Raw genomic sequence first — 10,858 nt, forward strand, 5'->3', positions numbered from 1 at the left:
ACAATGCATGTGATCTCAGACGCGCTATTAGAGAGGGTTGGGGTTCCTTACAATGCATGTGATCTCAGACGCGCTATTAGAGACGGTTGGGGTTCCTTACAATGCATCTGATCTCAGACGCGCTATTAGAGAGGGTTGGGGTTCCTTACAATGCATCTGATCTCAGACGCGCTATTAGAGAGGGTTGGGGTTCCTTACAATGCATGTGATCTCAGACGCGCTATTAGAGACGGTTGGGGTTCCTTACAATGCATCTGATCTCAGACGCGCTATTAGAGAGGGTTGGGGTTCCTTACAATGCATCTGATCTCAGACACGCTATTAGAGAGGGTTGGGGTTCCTTACAATGCATGTGATCTCAGACTACTAGAGGGTTGGGGTTTGGTAGAATTTAACAACATAATTATAGGGTTCCTTAACCAACAAAAAGGTTGAAAACTACTGTTGTCGGAGATAATTGTTGAGCAGGAATTTTGGAACGTGTACATGAACCTCATTATTCGTGACCCACCAAATCGATGTATAATGCTACTAATTTCATCTTGCTGCGAAATAAATGTGTTTCTGCAGAAACATGAGGTTTTTAAATGGTAGGAGGAGTACAAATGAATAATAATAATAGTCTACTGGTGTGTGTGTGTGTTTTTTTTTTTTGTTGTTTTTTTTTTTTGTTGTTTTTTTTTTTTAACAGCCTTTAAAGTGGTAGACTAGCAGTGGCCAATTCCAGTCCTCAAGGGCCATCAAAAGGTCAGGTTTTTTCAGGATGTCACTGCTTCAGCACAGGTGGCTCAGTCATAGACTGAGCCAATGATTGAGCCACCTGTGCTGAAGCAGGGACATCCTGAAAACCTGACCTGTTGGAGGCCCTTGAGGACTGGAGTTGGCCACTCCTAGTCTACCATAATAATGAAAAGTATTTGTTTTTCTCTTACCGTTGCTGCCTTCGATTTCAACAGTGTTTTGTGTTGTCGAAGCTGTGCCTCCATCGCCTTTTTAAAGATCTACACGTTTTAAGACTTTGCTTGTTCTGCTCTTCAGGAGAGTACATAAAGACATGGAGACCTCGCTACTTCCTTCTCAAGACAGATGGCACATTCATCGGATACAAAGAACGGCCGCAAGATGTCGACCAGTTAGAAACCCCTTTGAATAACTTCTCCGTAGCCAGTGAGTATTCTATGAGCACTTCACTTTATCCCCCTGTAATATTGTCTGCGTTGGTCAGCCTCTATTTTGCTAGCAAGTCCATGATGCTAGTACTGTATGCAAAACAAATGTAAACACACTTGTTTTCCACCATAGCTGGGGAAAAAAGAGGAACTCTTGTATTCGATTTTGTAACAAAACGCGCAGAAGCCTTCCGTTTAGCTGTGTGGCAAGGCCTTTTTCATTCAACATGTAGTGCTGGGGTTCTCGTCTCCAGTCCTCTAGGATCCCCCCAACAAGTCGGGTTTTGAGGATATCCGAGCTACAGCATAGGTGGCTCAATCAGTGGCTCAGTCTTTGACTGTGCCACTGATTGCGCCACCTGTGCTGAAGCAGGGATATCCTGAACACCTGACTGGTTGGTAGCTCTTGAGTGCTGGAGTTGGCTACCCCTGGGCTAAGACTTGCGGTAGATATATACCTGCTTTCCTCTCTGGCTTTCCTCCTATTCTCCTCCGTCCAAATCCTCTGTTATGTTTCCTACTTTTGTTTATCCGCAGAGTAGTTCTCTGTGCTGTGGGATGTGAAAGTCCCAGTTTAACTTTTTGGCTGCAACAGTCGAGGAAATGGTCCGGCTTTTCATTCACTCTTAAAACATGTCAAATATAATTTGTACGCCGGGTTTGTAGCCTGGATTTGTCAGGAGGATGCTGTCTCACAAAATTCATGACATGTTTACGTGGTTTGATTCTGCATTACTTTCTTGAACCTCGGTGGATGTGGCATTTGGTAATGTAGTTGGTTTTTATAACATTTGTCAATTAAGACCCTGAAAACAATACAATATATTGTTCTAAGGGTTTAAATTTATAAATGTTATAATATTTAAACCAGATTTAGATCAGTTTTAAGTTTTTTTTTTTTTTTTCTCTCGCATTTTTGCATCTCCGAACAGTATTTCTAATAATGGTAATAATTATTATATTCTTTGCAAAACTGATGGTCATCGGCAATCATTAATGACCAATGTAGGGGACAGGCTAGTGAAACACTGCCAAAGTCACCACATTTAGCCAAGTGAAGACCAACCTATTCACCAGAAATGAGAAGTAGGACTACTTTAAAACTGAATGGGAGATTTGCTCGCGGCCATGCCACCGGGACTAACCACGCCGCGTATTTTATCATGGGAGTTGTATGTTATTCTCACAGTTTCTTGGTGTGTTAAAGACTTGTCCATGGTCTTACATCACGCAACGTGTGGAGTAGAAGGCGGCTAAGCTTGTGCACCTGAAAAGTCAATTGTTCTAACCTCATGCCACTCAGAATGAGGACACAAGGCTGAGATTATAGTGCATGTTTTAGCACGCGCGTGCATGGCGTGACGCGCGCCCGCAGCTCAAGTGATTTTTGCACATACTGCAGATGGAGGCGTGGCAGAGGTTTGGCAATGATATCACGAAGCTGGTACGCCATTATTGGCTGAAACGCTCAAACGTTCAAAACGTGGTGGCGCCATCGCGCTCCGTCGTGTGTGCGCACACATGGGGTGGCCTCTAAGGGACCCTGCAATTTGTACTTGGCGCGTATGTGTTTTGGGCAGCGATTTATACTGTGTGCAATGGCGCATGCACAGAATACAAATTTCAGAATCCCTTAGAGGCCGCCCCTAGTGGGCGCGCATGACGGAGTGCGATGGTGCGACCGCGTTTTCAAAAGACAAAGTGTGTCTTTTCAAGCGACGGCCGCGTCACGTGAGCGGTTCAGCCAATCACGGTGAACCAGCTAAGTGACATCATAGCCACGCCTCCCCATCACCTGAAACAGTATGTGCAGAAATCGCTTGAGCGACGGAGCGCACCCCACGCCATGTGCACGCGCTTATATCTCAACCTAAGGCAGGCCATTTCCGGCTACATTAATCACGATTTACACGTAATTTGTGATCCAATGAGCATTTCATGGCTGAAGATAGAAAAAGGATTAGCTTAAATGTACATAAAATAAAAATAAAATAAACACAAACGTAACCAAATGGTGCTGTTTTTAAACCAGTTTTCATGATGTGATGACAATTTAAGAAACACTAGCTAAAGTGTCCCGCTTTGGACGGGTAGCAGTGCTCTGGAGTCATAAAGCCTGGCTTTGCATGGGTCTCCCTTTCTCCTGACTTTCTCCTTTCCCCCCCCCCTCTCTCCTTCCTCTTCTCTCCCTACCCCCTTCCGATCACGTTCCAGTCTATACCTTAAGACAGGGGTGCGCAAACTTTTGCTCCTGCCCCCCCCCCTGCCTCTAGGCCCCCGGGGCTTTGCCCCCCCTTCCCCCCCTCCTCTTCGTTCAGTGCGGGGTGATGTCGCGTCACGTGACCCGTGGCGTCATTTGACGCATCACAACGCGCTTGATGTCACACCGCATGACCCCGTCGCGTTAGCATGGAGATGCTTCCTGACGCCGGCTGATGCAAGGTTAGTTGAGGTTCCAGAGATCTCATGCGACCCCCCCCCCCCGGCATTTAATTTTAAGGCCTCGGGGAAGAGCGCAGGGTCTCTGCAACCACTCGCGCCCCCCCAGTTTGCGCACCACTGCCTTCAGATGTCCCCAATTCTTTCCACCTCTCTCCCCTTTGTCCAGCATTCTTGCTTTCTCCTCTTGTGACTTCCTCTCTTTCTTTGGCTGCTTTCTGCGTAAACTTTATAGCTATTTGCCACCTCTTTTCTGCCACCAGGCTATGTGCATTATGATGTCATGTGCCAGATACATAGCCTATCCGGTACAACACCCAGTGGCTGTCTTGCTTGTGAGAGTAATGTTAACTCATAGAATTAACGTGCTTCAATAAAAATAAAAAAGAACACAGGTGCACACCCCTAGGGTCCCCTGGGTGTGCCTGCAAAGTCTCAGGTCTCTAGGTTTCACCGTCTTGGAACTATGGCCCTGACAGAGAGACAGACAGAGACTTTCTCTTTTATTATTATAAATAACTAGATCTTTCTCAATTAGTTTTTTTTTTTTTCTTAATCGTTTGTATTTGGTCATCAATAAACCTAATTGTCTCTCGGTCCTTTTTTAAAGATGCACTTTTGCAGATTTTGCAGCTAATTATTCATGTGGGCTGAGTAAAATAAAGACAAATGATTTGTTTGAAAAGGTTTTGTGAAGCATCCCTCTCTCCCCTTGCATGTGATAGAATGCCAGCTGATGAAGACAGAGCGCCCCAAACCAAACACATTTATCATCCGATGCCTCCAGTGGACCACAGTAATTGAAAGAACATTTCATGTGGATTCTCCTGAAGAGCGGTATGTTTCATTCATATTTAGCAATTGCCTTCTAACACTGTTGTGCATATTTAGCACTGTTGGTGCTGTCGCTTAATCCAGCTGTTTAGAAGTGCAACATTTCTCTGGAATGAGGCAGCCTGGCTGTGCCTTTTGTAGTAATCTCCGCGTAGCAGACGAGATCTCCGCGCTGCATGATGCCCCCACCAGAAGACGTGGAAGGGAATACAAACAAAGCCATGATCTCATACTGGTCCTTTTTGAAGACATGTTTGGGAGCGTTTTTTTTTGTTTCCAGTTCTGGGTCTCGCTGGCTGCGGACATGAGGCGGCAGGAACGTCTGCTAATCACGATGCAGCTGTTACAAGGGATGGCACATGCACAGAAACAGGTCCCACTACTGGCAAACCTTTCATGTTGGGAAGCGAACCTAACACACCAGATTTTGAATGTAGTACGTGTCTAGACAAATTAATAAGCTGAAGAGTCTTTAGTGGAGGAGATCGGGGACTTGTTATTCGCTTTCATTCAGTCTCCTATTTTAGTTTCTGTTTCTAGTTCGACAGAGAAATGTTACGCCCATATTTACTACCATGCTGCGCCATAAGATGAGGGTGCCCAATTCCAGTCCTCAAGCCCCCCCCCCCAAACAGGTCACGTTTTCAGGATATCCCAGCTTCAGCACAATTGGCTCAAATAGTGGCTCAGAGGCTGAACCACTGATTAGAGCCACCTGTGCTGAAGCAGGGTCTGATTGAGCTACCTGTGCTGTAGCAGGGGTATCCTGAAAACCGGACCTGTTGGTGGGGTTTGAGTACAGGAGTTGAGCGCACCTGCCATAAGACACCGTAGAGTGCTTCCAGGTGAATTGACAGGTGTCTTCCACCGTGGAGGGTGTCTTATGGCACAGCACCACTTAGTAAACCTGGGCCAGTATGCCAGTAAAATGAGCATTTTTCTTGTAAAGGGATGTTTTTTTAAATAAAATCAGTTGGGTTCTCCTGTTCATATTTTATGTAAGATATAGTGAGGGCAGCTATTATATAAAATATTATTAGATGAACATGTAGAGGTGCGTGTGTGTGCGCGTGCGCGCATGCCTGCGCAAAGTCACGAGTTTCTTGTTACTCTGGAAACTTTTGAGGTCTCCCTTTTTAGGAATGTGAAAATGCTACTTTGCTTAATCTAATTACTTTCTAGGTCTTGTGATTGAGTTATTTGATTTGTGTTCTCTTTGGGCCTTCCTGGTCTGAATGAGAGAGCCTGCTTCTGTAAACTGCGGGGAAATCTCAACAAGGAATAAACGCAACACACATTTTCCCCCTCTCGCTGCTTTAGTGTTTGCTAGCTGTCGGATGGAGTGAAACGGCTGCGACCTTTCCAACGTAGTAATACAGAAATTAGTGAAAACCCTTAGTCGGCCTATTGTTGAATACTAGACTACGGTCTTTGTGTTTTAAAATAACCGCCCACATCTATATAACAGGGGTGCGCAAACTCTTCTCCCTGCGCACGCCTGCCAGCTCGCGCCTCCATCCCGCTGCTTGGCTCCGGCGTCGGGTTGCTCACCAAACATTCACCAGATAGAGAGCGGGTTCGGCCGGTGCACGGCACACTGCAGCATGCTGGGTGTACAGTATATATTCACTGACAGGTTTTTGCTGTGTTCTACCAGAGAAGAATGGACAAAAGTCATCCAATCGATAGCTGACGGCCTTAAGAAACAGGAGGAAGAAATGATGGACTTCAGGTCTGGCTCCCCGAGTGATAATTCAGGAGCAGAGGAAATGGAAGTGTCTCTTTCTAAAACAAAACCCAAAGTAGTAAGTTTAAGTGGCAGTTAGTCATATGTTTATAATTTGGATTGTGTTATTTCTGTTATGATTGTGGTGTGTGTGCTGTGTAATATTTATTGTGTGTGTATCAGTGGTCTCAAACTCAGTCCTCAAAGGACAGCAACAGGCCAGCTTTTATGGATATCCCTGCTTCAGCACAGGTAGCTCAATCAGTGACTGCTTCAGCACAGGTGGCTCAATCTGATTGAAGCAGGGATATCCATAAAAGCTGGCCGTTTTGGTGGTCCTTGAGTACCGAGTTTGAGACCCCTGATGTATATCCTTTCAAGCTAAGTCATAATGAAAGAGCTCTTCTTTAATAACCACGGAACAATGATTATTGTGCTTTAATAAAAGGGGACATGCGAGACCAGGGAGAAAAATAATCTTTTTTTATTTTTTTTTTATTATGGATTTGCCTTTTGATATCCACAGACAATGAATGAATTTGAATATCTGAAGCTGCTGGGAAAAGGTACCTTTGGAAAAGTAATTTTAGTTAAAGAGAAGGCGACGGGTCGATATTACGCTATGAAAATCTTGAAGAAAGAAGTAATTGTTGCAAAGGTAAGTTAAGCAGATTCAGCCATGGTTTTGCATTATTCTGCTTTCAAAGAGGGATAGGACTTTGTAGGGGGGAAAAAATGAACTATTTCTCATATTTCTGCCTCTTATTTCCAGGTAAGTAAGGTGCCCTCGCTCTGCCTATTCTTTTTGTAGATAGGGAGGCGCTTAACTGGGATAGTCAAAATTAGCAACAGAAAGGGTCCCAGCTTGAAAGCACTCAATCCCATATGGGCGATCTTAATAGAGACTGGTATTGTGTGTTATGGACCATTTTATGGTATGAACAAATGTAAAAATGAACTCTTCTTTCCAGGATGAAGTAGCGCACACGCTTACCGAAAACCGCGTCTTACAGAATTCCCGGCATCCTTTCCTAACTGTAAGTGCTCAGCCACGGTTTCTGGGGGGTAGAGAGCTTGGGCATGACACCAGCCACTTTTTTCCTTTACCTTGTGCATATGTTGGAAAAGCAAATCTATAATGCAATGATCCAGAGCTTAGTTTGCAGCTTTGTCTAATCTCATACTCTACAATAAGATGCAGGATCCTTCTGTATCGGCGTGTGAAACAGAAATCTTTGTATCTTTAGTGGCAATCCTGGCTGCCCCCCTCCCACCCCCCCCCCCCTTTTTTTAACCCAACTCGCCCAGCGTTCCCTCCCCCTAGTGTAGGAAACCGGGTGTCCACAGAGATCAACCGTGCTATTTTCAGTTCTAGGGACCCCTTGTTTCCCAAAACCCTGACTGGTGAAGGTATACAGGCGTTTCAGTCTTCACCAGGGGAAACAAAATGGCGCTTTAAATCTCCAGCATCACGCGGACCAATAGGAAGCCGCAACATCATCTGTTCCAGCGTTCTGCTGGCCTGTGTGACGGGGAAGATGTATAAACCGGGAAATAACGCCGGTACATTTACTGGCAATTACTCAGAAACTGAGGGGCCCTGGAGCTGACAGTGCTGGAACCACCTATGTGACACGTCAACACACGCGCACACATGGACACTTCTCTTTCCTGACACACTGTCAGAACTCCCCCCCACCCCCATTGCACTTCCCTGACACACTGTGAGTCCCCGTTTCACTCCCTCGTTCACCCTTTGGGTCACTTCTACCTCTGCACTCCCCGCTAAGTGGCACAGTGCTGCCTGACCTGTCAGTCACCACCATGGCCAGTCACAGCGCACCCTGTCCTGCTTTGTTGCCAGTCGCGGTGGTGACTGATGGGTCATCACACCGCTGCAGCACTGGCACAGGGGTAAGAATTTAGGAAACCAGGATTGTTCTACACCTGGTAGGGCGGGGATTGCTGCTTTAATATTAACATGTTATGCATTAGATGTGACGCTCTCCCTGCCAGCGAGAGAATGGCAGTAATATGCTTAGATTTTTAATAAATTCCCAAATATATGATTGACACCTACTGTATTTATAAATGCCATTTGTCTGTGTACTCCCGTTGACCCAAGATTACAACTTGTAGCCCTGCTACTCTGTCGCTAGTGAGACTTTCCAAATGTATGGACATCTTGTGTTTACTGTTCTGCAATTGCATATAACTTGTCTCCCACCACATACCCATTATAGTCACCGAGATTTTTTCCTCCCCTTTCCTATAGGCATTAAAATATTCCTTTCAGACGCATGATCGCTTATGTTTTGTTATGGAATATGCAAACGGAGGAGAGGTAAATATTTCAATTTCGACGTATGACATGGGGCGGAAGGAGTAGGTCAGGGAGTGAAGGCACCGACTTGGAAAACAATAACACTAAATTGGAAGCAGAGGTATCTGGCTCAGATCCTTGTGACCTTGGGCAAGTCACTTTATCTCTGTCTCAAGCATCAAACATTGTAAGCTGGTTGAGGCAGGGACGATGCCCAACTTCTATGTACAGTGCTGTGTAAAGTGCACTATATTGTAATTGTGAAGCATTTTAAAGGGGCCTGGCCTCTCGCCCTTTCTCTTTCTGTTTTAATAAATGCAGCCGTTCTTTACATTTACGGCAGTGCAATTATCTAAGCTGCAGATCGATTAATTCTCCCGTGGAGAAGATCCTGCTTCCCAAGTCACCCAATAGGGCTGCCTGTTTCAAAAGTGGAAGTACTTCCATGGTTCCTATAACAAACCAAGGAAGCTTACTTAATACAATAAAAAAAAAAATCAATATAAAGGGTGGAAAAAATAAATACAAAAATTGCAGTAAGTCTGATCTATATCTATCTTATATACTGATTTATAAAAAATAAAAATAAAAAGCACATAGTGTTTTGACAGTATTGCTGCTTTAAGTCCCTTTGGAAAAAAAACCCTATGTGAAATGGTTATTTGTATTATTAGGTGACACACTGTGTGGGCTCATTTGCATGTCATTTCCCAGAATCCCTGGCTGCAGTGGAAGCACTGTATGCTAAGAGATAATGGGGAAAAGCAGGGTTTTGCAGACGTGAATCTGCTCACACGTGGCATTTGTTGTCACTTTTTTACCCACCATAACTTATACAATGTGCAGTATTGTTATGTAACAGTTTTGAATTAACAACAAAAATAGAAGCAAAAGGTGCACCCTAAATCAATGAAATGGGACTGTCGAAAAGAGGGTGCAAAAGGACTTTATTCATGCAAATAGGGAGGGGTGACCCACACCTCCATAAGTCATACAAAAAACAAGCAAAAAAACAGTTGTAGTCCTTCTTGACTGTATTACACCAAGCTAATACTTTAGGGCAGGGGTTCTCAAGAGCCCCCGGCCCCCCAACATTTCAGGTTTTCAGGATATCCCTGCTTCAGCACAAGTGGCTCAATCAGTGGCTCATTCAAAGACTGAGCCACTGATTGAGCCATCTGTGCTGAAGCTGAGACTAATTGAGCCACCTGTGTAGCAGCAGGGACTGATTGAGCCACCTGTGCTGAAGCAGGGATATCCAGAAACCTGACCTGTTGCAGCGGTCTTGAGGACTGGAGTTGAGAACCCCGTGGTGTTGGGATACTTCTCTAAAGGGAGGACTTTAAAATTGACCCAGTTAGGTGTATTCACTAAGGTGCAATAACCTTTATCCATCGTGTGAATGGCCATGGATAGCTAGACTGGCACTTGAGTGATTACCTGCATGCCATCCTGTTACCTGCAGCAGAGCCCTGAATTATGCTAATTGGCCACTGTAACAGTCGGGGAACACGTGTAAAACACGGGAGACCCTGGTGTGTTTGTTTTATTTTTTGTCTTTAGTGCTACGATCAATAAACTGAGCTGCTGTGCATATTTAATGATTTGTATACGCTGGAAACCTCGTTGTGAATCAACAGACATCTGTTTCACTTCCAGCTTTTCTTCCATCTATCAAGAGAACGTATATTTTCAGAAGATCGTGCCCGGTTTTACGGAGCAGAGATTGTGTCCGCTTTAGATTATCTTCATTCGGAGAAAAATGTAGTTTACAGAGATTTAAAGGTAAGTCAGTTTATTTGGGGGGGGGGGGGGAGGATAGCATTGTATCTTTACATGTGGAAACTACAGAAATGAGACACTGTTTATATACCAAATAACAGCTGCCTTTAGAGTATTATTACAATTAGAAGCTGTCACGACCTCAAATCTAGGTCTCTGGTCATCTAACCAGTGGGTCAATGAGGCTGAAAATAAATAAGTGACCTTAACGGATTTAAGGATGCAATCCAAGCAGCTTAAACAAAAATCTCTTTTCTTTTTGTTTTAATATATGTGCAGCCTTTGATTACCTTTATTGAAAACTAATTACCTAAGCTGCCGAATGATTCGTTCTCCCGTGATCGATCAGCAAAGATCCTGATTTGCAGGGTTCGCTAAATGGCTGCTTTTCAGTTTCAGTCCTTCCATCTGTGTAACTCAGCAGCTACAATGTATTCTTATATTACTACAGTAACATTATCTATTACAGTTTGAAGCTCAAACTGCTGGGAATATTGGTAACAGGAAAGTGTTACAAAGATCTTGCACTGCTGGGGAGGTGTGCTGAAACCTGCTAAAGGAATCAAAGGATGCTCAGTATATTAA

General features: G+C 44.4%; 1 protein-coding gene across 2 annotated transcripts in view; it reads left to right on the forward strand.

Moving 5' to 3' along the window:
- AKT1 (AKT serine/threonine kinase 1) overlaps positions 1–10,858 on the forward strand; it is a 68,520-nt gene that overhangs the window by 44,753 nt on the left and 12,909 nt on the right. Inside the window, exons 3-9 of one of the 2 annotated variants that reach the window (XM_075614935.1) lie at positions 1,039–1,167; positions 4,334–4,445; positions 6,100–6,247; positions 6,695–6,826; positions 7,140–7,205; positions 8,444–8,512; positions 10,151–10,276. In XM_075614935.1, the coding sequence (XP_075471050.1) occupies positions 1,039–1,167; positions 4,334–4,445; positions 6,100–6,247; positions 6,695–6,826; positions 7,140–7,205; positions 8,444–8,512; positions 10,151–10,276 (782 nt within the window). Of the gene's footprint in view, positions 1–1,038; positions 1,168–4,333; positions 4,446–6,099; positions 6,248–6,694; positions 6,827–7,139; positions 7,206–8,443; positions 8,513–10,150; positions 10,277–10,858 lie in introns of those variants that run through there. The other variant, XM_075614937.1, reaches the window with a different exon arrangement.

This window comes from Ascaphus truei, chromosome 9 (assembly GCF_040206685.1).
Source record: "Ascaphus truei isolate aAscTru1 chromosome 9, aAscTru1.hap1, whole genome shotgun sequence".
Classification (NCBI taxonomy): domain Eukaryota; kingdom Metazoa; phylum Chordata; class Amphibia; order Anura; family Ascaphidae; genus Ascaphus; species Ascaphus truei.